Source organism: Megalobrama amblycephala, linkage group LG20 (genome assembly GCF_018812025.1).
Source record: "Megalobrama amblycephala isolate DHTTF-2021 linkage group LG20, ASM1881202v1, whole genome shotgun sequence".
NCBI lineage: Eukaryota > Metazoa > Chordata > Actinopteri > Cypriniformes > Xenocyprididae > Megalobrama > Megalobrama amblycephala.
This window is the reverse complement of record NC_063063.1, coordinates 23,854,544-23,874,606: the sequence shown is the minus strand read 5'-3', so window position 1 is coordinate 23,874,606 and position 20,063 is coordinate 23,854,544. Positions and strand designations below refer to the sequence as shown.

At 38.7% G+C, this 20,063-nt stretch overlaps 1 protein-coding gene across 8 annotated transcripts in view; it reads left to right on the top strand.

Annotated features, from left to right (window-relative positions):
* Nucleotides 1-9,341, top strand: part of bahcc1b (BAH domain and coiled-coil containing 1b) — a 163,356-nt gene extending 154,015 nt beyond the window's left edge. For 7 of the 8 annotated variants that reach the window (XM_048169791.1, XM_048169796.1, XM_048169790.1 and 4 more), the window contains 9 exons: nt 81-231; nt 354-471; nt 770-845; nt 3,194-3,302; nt 3,914-4,030; nt 4,158-4,307; nt 5,171-6,381; nt 6,476-6,712; nt 6,802-9,341. In XM_048169791.1, the coding sequence (XP_048025748.1) occupies nt 81-231; nt 354-471; nt 770-845; nt 3,194-3,302; nt 3,914-4,030; nt 4,158-4,307; nt 5,171-6,381; nt 6,476-6,712; nt 6,802-7,011 (2,379 nt within the window). In that variant the 3' untranslated portion in view covers nt 7,012-9,341. The remainder of the gene's footprint in view (nt 1-80; nt 232-353; nt 472-769; nt 846-3,193; nt 3,303-3,913; nt 4,031-4,157; nt 4,308-5,170; nt 6,382-6,475; nt 6,713-6,801) is intronic. The other variant, XM_048169794.1, reaches the window with a different exon arrangement.
* Nucleotides 9,342-20,063: the final 10,722 nt, after the last annotated feature.

Genomic DNA, 20,063 nt, shown 5'->3' with positions numbered 1-20,063 from the left:
GCCCTGAATCACTCTCTCCGGGGCCATTAAGAGTGTGTGAGTATGTGTGTGAGACTCACATGCCATTTTGTGACTGTTAGCAGGCTAAGGGACGAGCAGTCAGTCGTTTGCTGGAGAGCTTTGCTGCAGATGAGGGATTCCGGATGGATGACGACAGCAGCTTCTCAGAGGGAGAGGAAGATGAAGACGATGAGGAGGAGGAACCAGAGCCGATGGGCAGTGCATTGCCGGGTAAGAAACATACAAACAGATAATGCTGTTACATTCACACGCAACTCTGTGCATGTCAAGAAGGTGTGAATGTGGTGAAAGGAGGATGAGCTCTCACTTTAATCTGTCTTTGTTACAACCAGCCCTGCCCAACTGCATTCTCACCAAAGAAATCCTGAAGGATGGGCTGAAAGTGTTAATCTCAAAAGAGGACGAGTTACTGTACGCTGCCTATGTACATACACTGGACCTGCCTGATATGTAAGACAACAACCATGTGTTTTCAATATAAAAAAAACATGTATGGATGGATGGATGGTTAGATATGGATGGATGGATTAATGGAGAGGTGCAGATAAATGGATGGATGGTTAGATATGGATGGATGGATGGATGGATTAATGGAGACTTTCAGATAAATGGATGGATGGATGGATGGAATGAATGAACGACAGATCGATAGATAGATGGATTGAACAATGGATAGATAGGTAGATAGGTAGATAGATAAATAAATGGATAGATGGAAAATTACAGTTCAGAATTTTTGTCTCTTCAGCTATAGTGTTGTCGTGGAGGGAGAGCGTGGAAACAGGCCGAGGATCTACTCTCTGGAGCAGCTGCTTCAGGAAGCGGTGAGACCCTTTAAAAAGCTTCTTCAGGGGACTCATTCCCCCAAAGACTCTCTCCATCTTCCCATACAGGCTTCGGGCTGAACCAGCCCTTCAGGCCACCCTCACAGGCTCTCACAGACCCCTTGTTCTCCCCCAGAGCCCCATCAGCTCAAGGCTGGATCCATCCCAGCTCTGACTTTCTCTGCTAAAGCAGTTAGGAACATACCATCTGGGGTTGTGTGAGTGTGCTCCGATAGGCAGTTACTTAGCCATGAAGCGTGTAAACTGCTATGATCAGTGTGTGAAGGACTCCGATCCAACTTTAGGCATTCTTTTACATTTGCGTCTTTTATTGCTCATTTCTTATCTCATTGAGCACAAATTCATCAGTAAAGGAACATTTCGGCATCTGGTTGTGATAGAGGAAGGTTGACAACCTTAGGAACTCTTATATCACTAATATAGCCTGGTTGTTTTTTTAAAAAGTACTCTTAGCTTAGCTGCTCCTAATGTGGTCCAGCAGTCCACTACATTCCTGCATATACAGTTTCACATTGTGACTGTATATAACTGTTCCTTATTAGTTCTGCGTGGCCCCTCAGGAGGACGTACAGAAAACCATGTTTTATCCCTTTTTTATTTATTTATCTTATTTAGGAACATCTATGGGGCTGAACTGCGGGTTGCACTTACACGCATAGTTTATCTAAGCCGACGGGGAAAAAGGGAGCTGATTACACACCGTAAACCAACAGCTCTTTGTCAGCATGCATTCATTTGAATACATTACATGCGTTACTTCTCTCATTCATCTCTCTCAGTATCATGGGCTGGAGAAAAAAAAGTGTCTCGCTGCCTAGGGACTGCCTATCGCAAGCTCTACCCACCCGTCCCCAGTCTCCCTCAAAGACGTATTAATGAGCATGCTCTATGCAACTCTCAAATTCAGTACAGTACACAAAACATCTGACGATATCTCTTCTTGATACAATCCACAAGCTGCAACACAAAAAGCTCTTGATTGTTCACAAAATGCAAAACAAAGAGAGGAGGTTGTCATTTGTGTCAGTGTTGGATGTGATTGTGCATAGTTGTGGGAGAGATAAAGCTGGGAGAACAGAAAGACAGAGAGCGAGCGCTATATTCTCACTGAAGGCTAGCACAGTAAAGGCTTTGACACTGAACGCTACAGTCTACTCCCACAAAATTGGACTCACCCATAAGCCTGCAGCATTGTTCTTGTGTGTATGTTTGTGTATCAGCTTTACTGGAACTAGTGTGGAATTACAAAGCGAACACAGCTCAGGTTTGCATAAAGTCAACATGAAATAATGCAAAATAATGAAATCCTTAATGCAATATCCATTTTGGTGTATAAATCCCACTTTTCACAATCCAATCAATTATAAACGGCTAAAATCAAGCTCAGGTTACTGTGATAAAGTTATATGGAATATAAAAGTATATTTATATTTATATATCAAGTGTATTACTCCCAGATTTCCTCTGGACTTAAAGATGGTGTGGGTAATTTCTGCACCAAACAAATTGCAAAAATAATGACTATATTCAAACAGGCTGCCTAAGCATTCACCTTTCCGTCATTGGTCGGATAAACAGATAGTCATGCCCCAAACGCATGCCATTGGTTGAAAGCAACCAATCGCCATATTGGGCTAGATGGTACACTAAAAAAATAGCAGTGAATTGATAGAAACTAACATTTATACTAGTATACTTTTCAGGGGACTCAATCTACAAATACCTTTTTTTAAAAAGTCAGATTTCATAGAGACACTGCTAGCCACTAGCATTAGCCCCCCGATTCAGTGATACCTCCTTTTTCCTGTGCTGCTTTTAAGACTTCTTATCAGTGGTTTTGCTTCCAACACCATTCCCTGCATATCCTGGCCAAAAACTCCCCGTTTGCTCTGTCTGTCAAAAGGGCTGTATCTACAGCAGACACGTTTGAACTAGGCCTAAAAGAGCCCTCAGTGCATGTGCTCTGTGTAGTGGGAGGGGAGCTGGCAGCCTCACTATAAAGTCATCGATTTAGGCCTTTTTCACCTCTGTGCTCTTTTATTCCATTATTTCAAAGCAAACTCTCCATTCAGCAATGCTGATTTTTCTCTCTTTTTTCATTCTCGTTCAGTATGAGACCAAAATCAACAAACAGCATTTCTTGAGAAAGGTATACCCATGGTTGTAATTGCCTCAAGGGAAGGCCTCAAAAATATCCATGCTTTTGCAAAGTGGATGTCTCATATTCTTCATGTGTGTCTTTTAACTAAATCAACTTGTTATGCTTGATAAGCCGTCTGTCTGCAAGATATGTATGGTTAATTTTTAAAGTTATCCATGTGTTTCAGGTTTTAGATGTGCAGCCGGAGACGGTGGAAACTCTGACGGCTGGAACAAGAGTGTGCGCTTACTGGAGTGAACGCTCGCGCTGTTTGTATCCTGGATATGTTCGTCGAGGTGAGATCATTCTCTCTCTCTCTCTCTCTCTCTTTCTCTTTCTCTCTCGCAAACACACACACACACACACACACACACACACACACACACACACACACAAAGTCCCCATCTAACACTCAAAAGCAACCAAGATACTTGTTGATAAACAGTTTTTTATTTTTTAATTGTTTTTTGAAAGTTGAAAGTTGTTTCGTATGGAAGCCCATTTCCAACTCAATGTAAAAAAAAAAAAAAAAAAAAAAGTTGTGAAAATACTGAATATTTGAAATACATAAGATATAAATTCACATTTTCAGGTATAATGTAGCAATTAAAAGAAAATGGCACAGTTACTAAAAATAGTCAATTAAGATAAAGTCGCAGTTTTAAAATTTAATGTCACAATTTCAAGAAATACATCTCTGCTGCTAATTATGCAGAAATTATACACTTCAGCTTTAAGGCTCAGATAGTCAACTTATTATTTTTTATGAGCTCATAAATGTATGTTTAAATTAGTCCCAAAATTATTTTATCATAAGCATTGCTAATAATTTTTTTAAATAATTTTTTCAAACACAAATACAATCATATGTATTCTGTTTAAAGCTGTACATCTGTGTCTTCCATAGGAGGTCCAGGTGAGGAACAGAAGGAGGGCAGTGTCATGGTAGAGTTTGACGATGGAGACCGGGGATGGATTTCTCTTTCGAGCATTCGTCTGCTTCCGCCAGGCTACCAAATCCACTGTACGTTTCTGCACATGAACAGATTTCATCTCCAATACAAACAAATTGTCTCATGTTAACAGTGCTAGACAGTGTGCCAAGATTCCGTTCTTGTCATTAAGCCTGTGGCATTGCCGATGTACTGCAGGTGCAGAGCCATCACCAGCCCACCTGGCCTCACCTAGGTGCCGCAGAAGGAAGATTTCCTCTCAAGAGAAAATAACTCCGCAGGCTGATGTGTCCTCAGAGCATTCCGCTAACACGGAGCCCAGGAAGAATGTTGTTAAAGCCAAGCCAGGTGCGTGATGACAGCTGCATCATCCTCATTCTCATGACTTTCCAAATTCCACATTGATTAGATTCAAATCATTTTAGTTACACATTTTAAATGAATGCTTCTTGCATCATCTAAGACTAAAATCTTTTTATAATTCGCATACATCCCCCAGGTGTTCCGTTTAACCTGCAACGAAAGAGGTAAAACATGTTGTTTCAAAGAGACACATTGAGAAATATCTACCAAACAAGATTCCACAACAGGTCTTCGTGATTTTAGTAATTTATCACAAGGTCTGTCAGGGAAACTTGTTGGGTAGATGTTTCTCAATCTGTTTGTCCCTTAAGGACATGCTTCACTACCTTTCCTGGTTCTTGTTCCTGGAACTGACGCACCCACCAAATGGTTTATTTAGTGTTTGTCAAGAGCCTGAAAAGTCTTATCGGACGTTAGGTTGAATAATCTGTATAAATATGGAAGAAAAAGCATTTTCCTTCATTACTTTTAATGACCCTGTGCAATTAACACATCAGCACTGATGAGATCAGGGTTCGGTTGACTAATGGAGATGTATTTGACTGAACAAATGGATGAGGGAAACTGACGTCAAGGTTGAACACCACTTAACTATAGAGTCTGACTTAAAGCCCTGAACTACCAGTCCAACAGCTCCAACACAGCAGATGTTATCTGCAACAGTACAACAACATGGAGCCATCAGACTCTCATCATGTCAGGCATATTTGTTTGTATCTGTTTTCTCTAAGGGGCTGAAGGTAATATTATAGTAAGTGGAGCTTGGAAAATGCAAATATGTTAGCATTGATAGCAGGGTTGTTTTCCTACATCCCCATAGCAATACCTTTGTTTATCTTCCTCAACAGGAAGGCCAAAATCTGTCAATGCATCATCAAAGAGTTGTGCTTCTGAGAATGTGACTGGAACCGCTTCCCCTCTTCTTGGCTGGCCAGTTGCTGCCATGTCCAGGAGGAAACCCTCCATGGATTTGTTCCAGTTTAACGGGTTAACAAAGAAAGCTCTGAGAGGAAAGGAGTCAGACATGTTCCCCTTACTTAGCTCCACCATGACCACTCCAGCCAAAGGCATCTTCAGCACTTCCTTTGAGGTGGACTCCTTCAGCAGCATTGCGAATGGTTGCACTTCCTTTGGAAATCAGCAGTTGGCAACAGGTCTGCCTCTTAATCACAAGGGCGTCCCTGGTTTACGGGGTAGAAAGATAGGAGACAGGAAGGAATTTCTTGTCAAACTGGACCATGAAGGGGTAACGTCCCCCAAGACTAAGAATGGAAAAGCATTGTTGCTTCTTGGAAACCCAGAGGTACAAAGAGGTGGACGAATGGAAAAGGGCTTTGGAGCCAAAGGAGTAGGAGAACTGACCTCAACAATGGGCTACTCCCAGTCCATTCTTTTAGTCAAAGATGCCAAAAGGAACAGTTGCCATATTCTCAAAGGTTCCTCAGACATGCGTAAGCACCCTCAGGGTCTTGGGCTTAGTGAATATGCAGATTATGGGCCAAACTGCCACAGCGACTGCCTAAGCTCCTATTCAGATATGGATGAGGATGAAGATGAGGAAGATGATGCCAGAAGGGCGGCAATGCGCTCCAATGGACGCTTTCTGTCTCGTCTTTCTGTTTCGTCGTCGTCCTCAGGGTCCTCCAGCGCATCTAGTTCAGGCTCATTGTCCAGCTCTAGCATCTGCTCGTCTGACAATGACTCGTCCTACAGTTCGGATGAAGAAGAGGCATCACGGCTTCTGCTTCAGGGTTGCCTTTCTTCTCATCACACATTGCTCCAACAACAGCAGCATCCTGAACCTCCCACCTCCCAACCACGACACACTTTTGGAGCCAAAACTATAACTATCCCTAATTCAAAGGGTGCAGTCAATAGTAGTACAGGAAAACCTCCAAGGAGAAAGGAGATTGCCAACAACTCTTCCTCTGTAGTACAGTCCAAATCTTCCAAAGACTTCCCTAAAAAACAGAAGATACCATCTTCAGAGGGTCCACCCAACTCATCCTCATTCATGCCAGGACGGCAGCTGTGGAGGTGGTCTGGGAACCCCACTCAGGTAATTTCCTGTTCTGATTTTTCTGTTTTAATCCCAGTCCAAAATGGTTGTAGTTTGGGGAAAAGTCCCTTAAACTTTACTTTCTTCTCAACAGAGACGGGGTTTGAAAGGAAAAGCCCGAAAGCTCTTCTACAAGGCCATCGTTCGGGGCAAAGACACCGTCCGAGTTGGAGACTGTGCAGTTTTCCTCTCTGCTGGTCGACCCCACCTCCCCTTCATTGGTCGCATCGAGAGTCTATGGGAATCCTGGTCCAGCAACATGGTAGTCAAAGTAAAGTGGTTCTACCACCCTGAGGAGACCAAACTTGGAAAAAGGCACCGGGATGGGAAGGTACAGTAGTGACCAGAAGTCTTGTTTGGTTTTGATTGACTTAAGGTAGACTTTGCAGACCTAAAACTTCTTTTCCTCTCTCTTCACAGCATGCCCTTTACCAAAGTTCCCATGAGGACGAAAACGACGTCCAAACCATCTCCCATAAGTGCCAGGTGGTAAGCAGAGCTGAATATGAGCGCCTGAGCCGGATCAGGAAACCAAACAGCAACAGTCAAGATCTATACTATCTGGCTGGAACTTACGACCCCACCAGTGGCCAGCTGGTGACGGCAGAGGGAGAGTCGATCATCTGCTAACGTTTGAAAATGGGTGAATGCACTACTGAAATCGTGAGATACAAGAAATGGCTGACAATCAGGCCAGTCTTATCCAAGATACAAAACTAGCATGATGTGAAAAGTGAGCTTAACCCACAGCCATGGGTTTCTGCAGCCACTTTCATCTCTACTCTTAAAGTAACAGTATATTATCAAAAGGATTGTGGGGAGGACAACTCATGGTGATCACTCTATGAAGGCTCCACAGACATGGAATATTTTTTTATCTATTAGTGAAAAAGGCACTGGATTTCTTCAGAGTAAGATATTTAGACTGACGGACATGGATCGGAGGTGAAAAACACTGACTGAAATTTTGGATTTGCGGAAAGTTCTTTCAGAAAGATCTTCACTGGTTAATCACGTCAAACTGATGTCACCAGGACTTATAAATATCCCAGCAGGACCAAATACACTGTTACTTTGAGCTGTGGTATGATCTGTTTGTTTGTGTTTGCGTGAGAGGAGATGTGAATGAGAGGGTAATTTTTTTGCTGTATGCAAATATGTGAAGAACCATGTGTGTATGTAGAGATCAGCCACAAAAAACAAAAACAAAAAACAAACAGGAATGGGTGTTAACCTGGAGATTAGAGGCCTAACTGGTGTTCTAAATTGAATGATGCTCTCACATGTGTACAGTCTAATAACCTCTTTTGACAATACCAGGGATTTTTTATTGTTCTTTTCTTGTTCTTTTTGGCGCTAATGATTATGTCAATATATTAATAAGTCAGTTTATGAGCAAACAAAATACACAGACAAAACAAAAGGAATGATTTTTCCAGTCAAGCCATACACTTCTGTACCTCTTGCTTATCTTCTCATTCAGGTGTATAGTTGTACAATTGATTTATTTGATGTGTGTACATATATAAATATATAAATATATATTAAAAACAACAAACTGTAAATATAATATAAATGAAGAGAGAACTCTATTCCTCTTTATTGCTCTTGATTGTGTTATTTTTTTAAAATGAAATAACTTTTCTGTTTGTTTGGGAGGTTTGTTTTGGGGACAGGCATGATTTAGGCAACCTTAGTTACTGAATACCCTCTTCACTGTTGTATAGGAGGGAACGGAGGGTTAGGAGACATTCTGCTCATGGAGCAAACAGTCGAACCGACACAATGCAGTCCAGTCAGAGGAAACAGGCTGTCTGTGTACACTTCATTACTATATTTCATCTTTCTTTTGGAGTTTGATTTTGGCTTCTAAAGAATTGTTTGTTTCTATTGCATTTCATTGTCTTTGTGTGATCTAATTGGTAACAATTTGAGCAAAAAGTTAAAAGTGCCAGGTCCATATAGCATATTTGGAGGTGGTTTTACCGTCCGGAAATTCATTTTAAATACTGACTGAAGGAATCTGGCCTCCAAAATGACAAACCAAAGTATGTCCTTGGAATTAGCATACTTCCAACTGCAATAAATATGTAGACTGAATCATGAACAAGGGGCACTTGCAATGATTTTGCCTGATGTACTTTAGACTTTAGATGTACTTTAGCTTTCCAAATGCTTTTGTGTTTGAAAACAGCTGAAATGTTCTCACAACGTTTCAGCAAAGTTGTAGCAAAGTGTCGGCCAAGGATTTTTTGTCTGCAAGGAGTGGGTATAGACATGCAAAGCGTGAACAGACGCTTCCAGCACTTGAAGCCTCCTGCTGTCCTATGTCACGTGATCATGAAGGACAATCATAACCTGTAAGTGAGGGCAGTTTAAAATAGATCTAATCTAAAAAATTTCCTCTTGTCACTTTTTCTTCCTGCTTTGCCAAAAAATCATTCTGTTGTTTTTTTCCATTGTCAATGTTGTACTCTTATTTGTTCAATATGCAAGCCTGTACAGATTGTTCCGTGTTGGAATTGTGAAAAAGGTGACAGATATGCCTTTCAATCCTAAAGGATGACTTACTTTTTTAATGACATTGTTGCTGTTACACTGCAGAAGCTAAAGCTTTAAGAAATCTGATGTGAAAATAAATGTAATGTCACTTTCTGGGTCTATAAAAAAATTAGAAAAAGAAAGAAAAAGAAAAAATGGTATTTTTGTAAACAAACACTGGATTCAACGCTTGATATGGTGGCACTGGCACCACCAGCGTGCCAGGAAGTTGGCCAAGCCTCAAAGGAAATAGAATCATTGTGTAACCTGAATTTGAGACCCACTTGGAACTGATTTTTACAGTGGATGTTCTTTTTGACCTTGTGGGGAATATAACTCTAAGATATTTCCACTGTTAAAACGTTATTTATCTTAATTTTATTGCATTCGTGTTGCATTTAATTAAAAAATCTAAATTACCATGCCTCAGTGTATTTTATTCAAGCTTGTTTGATACTGAAGCCATTAATTTACTTGAATGTATAATCTTAAATTGATGTCTTGTTAAATTTAACCCAGAAACTTGATTCACTGTCTGCAAATGCCTAATAACTTTAAAAATGATAAAGTCATCCACAGTATTCACTGTCTATTGTTCAGTTTGAGCTCAGCAGTTTTACAGCATAGAGCAGATAGCTGGCTAACTAATGCTGTCTTCACGTGCTATTGGAATTATCTTAAGTTAGAGTTTCCTAGTTAAAATTTGACATAAATGCCCTCTCGAGTTGTATTTACCACCGGAAAGCTCGGGATAATCGTAATACCCAAGTTTCCAAGTTGGCCGTGCCGTAAACTTTAAACATGGCGGAGGGGAGAACGATTGCTGCTGTGAATGCTATTCTTTATTAGTTTTTTCCACAACAGTTTCGTCGCCTTATCTTGTCGTTAAAGTTGTACATATTTACATATATGAATAATTAGCGTATTGTATGTTTTATACACTGCAAAAATAGCCTGTATTTGACCGAAATTACAGAATCGTCAGCAAGCTATCTGGATAATTCAGTGAATGTTTACATCAACTCGCTAAATACCATTTTGGCTTTAATAAGATTTTCCCAATAAACAGGCAAGAATAAACCTTGTGTCCTTCATGAATCCAGTTCTTTCTGACAACAAAGCAGTTGAATGCTACAAGCTCGTCATTACAACTTTAGAAATGGGAAGTAGGAAATTTCCAATAGCATGCGAAGGCAGCGTAAGGTCATGAACAGCATACCGCCTTGAGAAGAGAAAGATAAAGAGAGGTAGGTGTAAAGAGGAGAAGCATAGGACATGGAGAAATATAGAGAAATGAAGTCTGCAAACATGGTAGGCATTAAATTTGACAGGATATTCTGCAGGCAATAAAAGAGCTTGAATTCTAAAACGATTAGACTGAGTGAATATTAGGAATATGTCATATTTCACTCCAAAAAATCACCAGTAATGATGTTAAAACAGGCTTAATCTAAAACAGGCTTGATCTACTTTGTGTAAAATATAATTTTTTATCTTTTGCTTTTGCGGTGAAAAATGGCCTTTACATATTTTTGTTGATTCACTGACCTACACTAAACACAAAGGCTCTTTGCACCTTAGATTGAGCAAAGAACTCCCTTTTCTAAAAAATAATGTTTTTGAGTTGGATATATGATTTTATGGATATTTAAAAAGATCTTAATGGTACATTAGGCTATAGGTTCTTCAGATCAGTGTATTGATTCCAGAAAAATTCAGCCTTTCTGGATTCTTTGAAGCACCTGATGGTTTTCAAAAGAACCACTTAAGTTTTCTTATGGCATCAGGCATTAATTGTATTATGCACCTTTACACTGCCAGAAGAAGATGGTTTATGCACACAGTTAAATGTACAACCAGAAAAGTGAGAGGATTAGAAGATTATCCTGTGTGTGATTTACATTCATGATGACTCCTTATTTTGAAATTTATTTTTCCTGAGCAAAATAATTGGTGAAAACAGGTTCTTCAGGTAAAGCTTTTTAGAGACACATTAATATTCAAAACACAGCAGGAAAACTTCTGTAACATTTCCTTTTTTTTTCTTTTTCTTGCTGCTGTTTAATATCTAATTGTGTTTCCACAAAGTGTTATATTATGCATTAAGAAGTCAGCAATTAAAAAAACCCATATGCCTAATTTTAACATTTTTCATACACTAAAGTTTGGAATAATTAAGATTTTTAAATGTTGTTAAAAGATGTCTCTCATTCTCATCAAGGCTCAGTGAAAACAGTAATATTGTGAAATATTATTGCAATTTAAAAGAATGATTTTCTGTTGTAATATTTAAAAAATGTATTTTTTTCCTTGCTGGCAAAGTTAAATTTACATCATTACTTCAGTCTGTCACATGATCCTTCAGAAATTATTCTAATATGCTGATTTGGTGCACAAGAAATATATATATATATATATATATATATATATATATATATATATATATATATATATATATATATATATATATATATATATATATATATATATATATATATATATTTATTTATTTATTTATTTTTTTTTTCCAGTCAAGGTTTCCCTGTTTGCCATGTCACCTAGTTCAGAGAGGAAGGTTTGGGATGCTTGTGACTACTTTGGTGCTGGAGGGGGAGACTGACCATAAGAACCAGAGTTAATGAGCTCACATCAGTCATACCCCGAGCCGGAGGCCTGTCCATGCAACAGACTCATGTGACCACTGGGGGAGGAATTTTTTATTCGTTTCTGCGCTATAAAGGCAGTTTACTTTTACAGTATCTTTTGGGCAACACTCCAGGATTTGATCATGTTCTGCTGCCTGACACGTATACTGACACAAATAAACAAATACTATGTTTTTGCTAGCTGTATCAGACATGGCCAGCTATTCCAGCAACTCACTGAACCTGAAACTTGAAAACCTGAAAGAGCAAAAACCAGACCATGTCAATGCCACAGTGTGTTTTTGTGAGAGAAGGCAAATATCTACACCTCATAAATGTCCTGCCCTCGGCATGACCTCTTCTGGCCTGCCTGCTGAGTGGCTCTCAGGAGGACGAGAGGAGAGTGTGTGGAGCGGGTGGGGTGGGGCGGGGGGGTTGGCATTCTGAATGAGGTGCTGCTGGTGAGATGAGGAGCGCACACAGACCCCTCCTATGGTGGGGTTGGTTTGAAGGTCCGAGAGCTCATCCATCATGCAGTGTCATGCTGCTCAGGGGTCCCAAACCTGTCGGTGTGTGAAAGGCCCGAGCAGAGAGCGGACAAGTACATGGAGATAGAGGTAGGAATGTATGCGAGAGAGACAATCTAACTTGCAACTGCTTCAGCAGTTGCAAAAATACACCATAATTTGCCATGCTAGTGAAGTATTGTTAGAATAGCCATATTTAGCCTATCTGATTTTTTTTTAATCAATTTGTTTTTTTATCAATACAATACAAATATACAAAACATTTGATAAGCCAATAAAGTACATTACATCTGCAACTGAAAGCACATTAAAACACACCATAGCACACTTTTTAAAGTAATTTTTAAAGTATGCCAAAACATAATTCAATAAACACAATAAAAGCAGTGACGGGAAAATAAAACTTAGTAAAGGTAATACAAATAATAACAATATAAAATTAAAAATACAATTTTATATACATTATAATTTCAACGTCAACATACCTGTTCTCAAATTTGATTGGCCGAGAGGTCTTCCGAGTGTTCAACAGCACAGTGACCTTTCACTGCTTGCTTGTTGTTCATAGACATTGCGTTCAGATTATAGCTACTACGACTCAATTTTTTCGGTGACTGGAAACGAGCAGAGCGAGAAGCGTCTTTTGATAGCCGAAGTTGTGTCATTTTATCTGCAGCTTCAAAGTCAAGAGCGTCGGCGGGGTTGGAAAGCCGGAGTGGATCTTCATATGAGTAATTACAGAACGCTTTTGAGCGGGGGCTCCGCTCCACTTATACAGAGTTCCAGGCCGGCGTTTAGTTTTTGCGTTGCTTGGCGACTATCAAAGCTGACTTTTCTGACTTTGGCCTAATAATTTCGTTTGTATCTTCTTCGGAGAAGAAAAATACCAACCGAGACACTTCAAAAACGTAAGTTACTCAATATCAATTTCTTGTTTACAGAACTGTTGTATAAAAGCAGTATCACAGTTACAATTGTGCTGTGAATATCAGAATTGTGTCCTACATCGTTAAAAAGTATAGGCCTAACGTTAAATGGGGTCAGTCAGATTTTTTAAAAGGCAAGGACGCATTAAAATGACCAAAAGTGACATTAAAGACTTGTATATTTTACAAAAGATTTATATTTCAAATACATGTTGTTCCTTTGAACGTTTTATTTTCAAAGACGTTTTCAACATTGATAATAATAATAATTGTTTGTTTCTTGAGAACTGAAGGATCATCATTGTGACTGGAGAAATGGCTCAGAGTCAGATTTGTTTGAAGTATAGGTTGGATTAAAAATGTTAAGTACAAAACCGTTATTTTCATTTGTAACAATATTTCACAATATTAGTGATTTTACTGTATTTTTGATCAAATAAATGCAGCCTTGGTGAGCATAAAAGACTTCTTTCTAAAATATTTAAAAAATCTTAAAGGGTTAGTTCACCCAAAAATGAAAATTCTGTCATTTATTACTCACCCTCATGCCGTTCCACACCCGTAAGACCTTCGTTTATCTTCGGAACGCAAATTAAGATATTTTAGTTGAAATCCGATGGCTCCGTGAGGCCTGCATAGCCAGTAATGACATTTCCGTTCTCAAGATCCATAAAGGTACTAAAAACATATTTAAATCAGTTCATGTGAGTACTGTGGTTCAATATTAATATTATAAAGCGACGAGAATATTTTTGGTGCGCCAAAAAAAATTGAAAAATAACGACTTATATAATGATGGCCGATTTCAAAATGCTGCTTCAGGAAGCTTCGGAGCATAATGAATCAGTGTGTCGAATCAGCAGTTCGGAGTGGCAAAGTCACGTGATTTCAGCAGTTTGGCAAGCGATCCGAATCATGATACGCTGATTCATTATGCTCCGAAGCTTCCTGAAGCAGTGTTTTGAAATCGGCCATCACTAAATAAGTCGTTATTTTGTTTTTTTGGTGCACCAAAAATATTCTCGTCGCTTTATAATATTAATCGGATTTCAACAAAAATATCTAAATTTGTGTTCCGAAGATTAAGGAAGGTCTTACGGGTGTGGAACGGCATGAGGGTGAGTAATTAATGATAGAATTTTCATTTTTTGGGTGAACTAACCCTTTAATAACCAGTGGTGTATGAATTTCATATGATTTGAGCAGAACCACTGCTGTCACGTGAGCTGAATGCTTGTTTGGTTTGTTTTTGTAAGATATACTGTTTAATTTTGTTGCAAGTGCAGATACTAGGCAGATAAATAAGTGCTCAAGCTAACACACACACACAAAGCAGACACTGAGACAGTAAATGTGATTTATGTACAAATTATGCCATCAGGCCCCTGTAATCAGAGCATCAAGAATATTTAGAGATTTAGGAATTGAACATAGCAATTGCACAGGCTGAGAAACATGAACATATGTTAGATAGCTGAACTAGGAAAAAAAAATCCCCTGTTCTTATAATGTCTGTCAACACCCTCTATAGCTTCACAACATTTGCAACAGTGACTTTCAATGTCTTTGTGCGTTCCCAGAATACTTATCCAGACACTGCATATCCCTAAACTGCTAACTCCCTAAATCCACTATCCACCTGCCACTTATCACTTCTGACATTTACTGAATTTCTGATGCACTGGATTTGAGGATGCCTTTAACCTAGAATTACACAGGATTAAGCTGTTTCCTGAACAGATATGCCTGCAAGATTTTCTAATGCTGGAATAGACCTCATTTCTGTGGTGTAATATGTACTTGATCTGGAGATATTTGCTCATATTTGACATTAATTTTTGTGTGTTTCAAGATTCAGTTATATTTCCTATTATTAAATATGTTACAGAATAATGTTACAGAGGGGCTACTGCTCTAAAACAGTTGTACTGTCTTTAGTTTATGTTTGGCAGTGACAGACATCAGTATGTGAATATTTGCCGTTTTCTACAGAGGTAGACCTTGTAGACCCAACAAAAACGCTTGTGAAGGACAAGCTATCTTCAGCCATAGATATCACCAGTGTTTAGAAGTAAGAAGTACATGTTAAGTTTTGAATTTAAGCCATATCCTGCTGAGAAAAACACCCATCTTAGACCTGGCTAAACTTATTTCCTTTAAGATCAGGTCTCACGGCCTGACAGAGCTAGTCTAATTGGTTACCAAGCTTGGAGTAGCTGGTTGACCAGCTTGTTTTCCAGCCTGACCAGCTGAAAAGTACCCCAAAACTCTCTAAAACCGCCAACAGAACATCCTGACCAGGCTGGAAGAGCAGCTAAGACCTGGATGTTTTAAGCTGTTTTTTTTTTTCTGTAAGAAAGTAATTGGAGTGCTTATGAAAGTAACATTTCCCAGCACTGCATCTCTCTTTTTCTATCCCTCTCTCCATCCTAAATTTGATGCTTCTCTTTCTATGAGCCACGTGTGTAAATGAATAGCTGTCAGCTGCATGAAAGTGCTGGATATGGTGATCCAGACCAATGCCGCAGAGGTTGCGGAGGGGGATTAAGGGCATGGAACCCGTCCAGCTCACCCCATCCATCCCTCTTACAGCCGGGGCCCCTGTGCACACAACATATCCATCCACAGCACATTCAGTGTGCGCTTTCAGGTCAGTGCGCGGAACGATGTGCCAGCGATTATATTGCACTCTGCCCTTGCGCAACACGGCATTTGTTGATTACTCTCTCTCTCTTTTCCCCCTTTGGTTAATGCCATTGTGAGAAGCTCTCTTTTTTTCAGATGAGATTTACCTGCAAGTTGGGATAGAGCAATGGTTCTCAACAGGTTTTGCTGTAGGAACCAGGTTTTTACATTGGTGATCTGTTCTGTAGTTGTTAATTTTCATTAATTGTAATAAAGCCAAAATAAAATAAAATCAAATATAAACTAACTGAAATAAAATAAGTTGAAGTAGCCCACTAATATTAATAAAACTGAAAAAAAAAAAAAAAAAAAAATTAAAAAATAAAAACAAAAAATAAAAGCTAATTCAAAATGTTACTAAATACTACAATAGTATATTAATAATACTAAAATAACAGTGGTGGTTTAGTAAAATTGGTTAGTGTACAAAAGTAAAATAAAACTTCTTTAAATCAAACTTTACTAGTTTATTAATGCAAAGCTGAATTTTCAGCATCATTACTCCAGTCTTCAGTGTCACATGATCCTTCAGAAATCATTATAATATTCTGATTTGCTGCTCAAGAAACATTTATTATTATTATCATGTTGAAAACAGTTGGTTTTTTTGATGAATAGAAAGGTCAAAACAACAGCAAAAATAAGATTTCAGATAAATGCTGAAAGAAAATGATTTATGAAGGATCATCTGACACCGAAGACTGGAATAATGAATATTCCACAGGAATATTCCAACAGATAATAGTTATTTTAAATTGTAAAAATATTTCACAATATTACTTTTTTTTTAATCAAATAAATGCAGCCTTGGTGAGCATAAGAGACTTCTTTTAAAAAACATTAAAAATCATACCAATCCCAAACTTTTTAACGGCAGTGAAATATATATATATATATATATATATATATATATATATATATATATATATATATATATATATATATATGATACACATTATGCATATATCAGTTTTATTTGCAAGAATATATATTTATATTACCATATTAACTCTTGACTTGTGCAACTTGTCATCTTCTTAATTGCATTCAGCATTGTTTTTTTGTCCTGCTGTCCGTGACCTACCAGTTGAGAACCGCTGGGGTAGAGTTTTTTTTTTCCTTGTCTGTAAAGCTGAAATATAAAGTGAAGGGTGTCATAAAACATAGTAACAGGACTCCGGAGTTCAACTCCCTGAAATGAACTGATAGACACTTCAGTGCCGCCTGACTCCAGGTGAACCAGTTTTACCATGGACATTTTATGGGGGTATATTTGAATCCACACCCTGTAAATCCTGTTTAAAATGTAGCTGGCGAATGTGTCAGTGTGAGGCAGACAGTTTTTGCGATCTGTGTTTATAAATATATATTCACCTGCTGTCTCCAAGGCAGAGTAAGACTCTTGGCAAGACTACTTGTGTAACCCCCCACAAACTCTTATTTATCAGTATGTCTGCGTATGCTTGTGCTAAAACCACACTGGTTTTTCACCTGCACAATATCCATCAGGAACTTGAGACTGTCCCCCTCTAAACACCCTGCATACATCCTCAGTATGTTTTCCATCATAACTCCTTACTGCTGCCAACAACTATGATAATAAAAAAGTATATAAATATATATAGGTCCACCTGCTGTAAACATCATGCCTACTGCATCTTTACGTCCACTTTATGTAAGCAGGTGCTTCGCCCCTACATATGGTGCCTGGGCAGGCGTGTTGGTATCAGGGTGGGCGTCAGGCAGCTGGGGACCCCCGCAGGGTGCTGTAAATCAGGCGGACGTCATGCAGAAATGGAAGGACTGGCAGAGTTGGGCAGCAATAGCACAGCCATGGCACAGAGCGCCCACTCTCGCACATACCTCTTTCGGCCAAATAACACACATCTCCGTCTGTCAGACAAGCCAGCTATGCAGATTTACCCGTGTCCCTCAGGCAGGAGGTCCAAGGCACGCAGAGACAGCGCAGGGGAATCAAGGGGGAAGGGGCTCTCTCTGTGGGAGCTGGGGCAGATGCCTGGAGAGATGCTAGGAGCTCTGCTAGCAGTCTTGGAGAAGCAACTGCAGAAGCATAATGCATAGGATTATTAGTTCACCCGAAAATAAAAATTCTTTCATTTAATTTCTCACTCTCATGTCCTTTCAAACCTGTAGAACTTTTGCTCATCTTCGGAACACAAATGAAGATCTTTTTAATGAAATCTGAGAGCTTTATGTCCCTCCGTTGACAGCCTACACAGCTACCACTTTCAAGCCCCAGAAAGGTTGTAAAGACATCATTAAAGGTGCCCTAGACTCAAAAATTGAATTTACCTCAGCATAGTTGAATAACAAGAGTTCAGTACATGGAAATGACATACAGTGAGTCTCAAACTCCATTGTTTCCTCCTTCTTATATAAATCTCATTTGTTTAAACGACCTCTGAGGAACAGGCGAATCTCAACATAGCACTAACTGTTACATAACAGTCAGGATCATTAATATGTACGCCCCCAATATTTGCATATGCCAGCCCATGTTCAATGCATTACACAAGGGCAGCCAGTATTAACGTCTGGATGTGCACAGCTGAATCATCAGACTAGGTAAGCAAGCAAGGACAATAGCGAAAAATGGAAAATGGAGCAATAATGACTGACATGATCATTGATATCATGATATTTTTAGTGATATTTGTAAATTGTCTTTCTAAATGTTTCGTTAGCATGTTGCTAATGTACTGTTAAATGTGTTTAAAGTTACCATCGTTTCTTACTGTATTCACGGAGACAAGACTGTCGTTATTTTCATTTTTTAAACACTTGCAGTCTGTATAATGCATAAACACATTCTGTATAAATCTCTCCAACAGTGTGTAATGTTAGCTTTAGCCACGGAGCAAAACCTCAAACTCACTCAGAATCAAATGTAAACATCCAAATAAATACTATACTTACGCGATTAGACATGTTGCATGACGAACACTTTGTAAAGATCCATTTTGAGGGTTATATTAGCTGTGTGAACTTTGTTTATGGTGTTTAAGGCAAGCGCGAGCTCTTGGGGCGTGGAGCACGAGATTTAAAGGGGCCGTGTACCCTGAATCGGCGCATATATAATGATAGGCAGTTAAAAAATTAATAAAAAAAAAAACTATGGGGTATTTTGAGCTGAAACTTCACAGACACATTCAGGGGACACTTAAGACTTATATTACATCTTTTGATAACATGTTCTTAGGCACCTTTAAAATAATCCATGTGACTCCACTGGTTTAACCTCAGTTTTACGATGTGGGTGCTTTGTTTGCACAAAAAACATAATTTACCACTTTATTTACACAATATTATTCTCAACGCGCCTTCACGAGAGCACCACAATGAATACATGTTGTGTTGATGTGAGAACAGACGTTGTTGCTTGAATGCACGTTGGACCCCAACCCCACTACCTTTCTTTTGGTTGATACTTTTCCAGTGCCACTTGTTGGCGGTTCAGAAGGAAAGTTAGGTTGTTGCTGTTCACCTATCAATCTCACGCTGACTCTGCACAGCGTATAAGAAACGCGCTGAAGAATTATGATGCCTGTGTGAACAGGCTGCGCAGCGGTCACTGTAAAAAAAACAAACATCCCTGTAAAATTTACGGTAAAAAATCAGCAGCTGTGGTTGCCAGAACTTTACCGTAAAAAATACAGTAGCAACATTTTAGGTTTTACGGTACAGCACTTAGTTTACTTGGTTTACTTTACATATAATTTAAAGGTTTATATTGTAATAATTACGGTTCATAACTGTTTCCTTTACATACTGTAAAAAAAAATGTTAAATTTAGTAACCTATTGAAGTACTAATATCTGTTTTGTACCTTTTTGTAATACACTGACAACCCCCCAAACACAGTGGTGATGAGAGTCACAAGATGAATCAAAGTTCATCACAAGCAGTTTTTCCAAAAGCTGAGAAGGACAATACTAATGTATAGAAGGTGCACAGAGTGTCATTCACACAAACACTAAACACCATCATGGTAACACACATGACATTTTAAAAATACAATAAACATTAATTTAACAACATTAGATGTAACATAAAACCCTAATGTACAAAATTGATTAGGAAAAACTAAGAAGAAACATTTCAACGAAAATACATCAAATGTGAAGTGTCACACAGGGAATTGTGGGAATGTCAATTTATGGTTTTTCACTATAAATTATACAATGACTTGTTATTTTTTATTTTCAAAAACTGTAAATTTAACAGTATTTTACTGTTAAATTTACAAACTGTATGCAAACACACGTTGACCGACAGGGAACAGATGCTATCATTTCCTTTGGACCGAACACATTGAACATTTTATGGTCCTGTGCCTT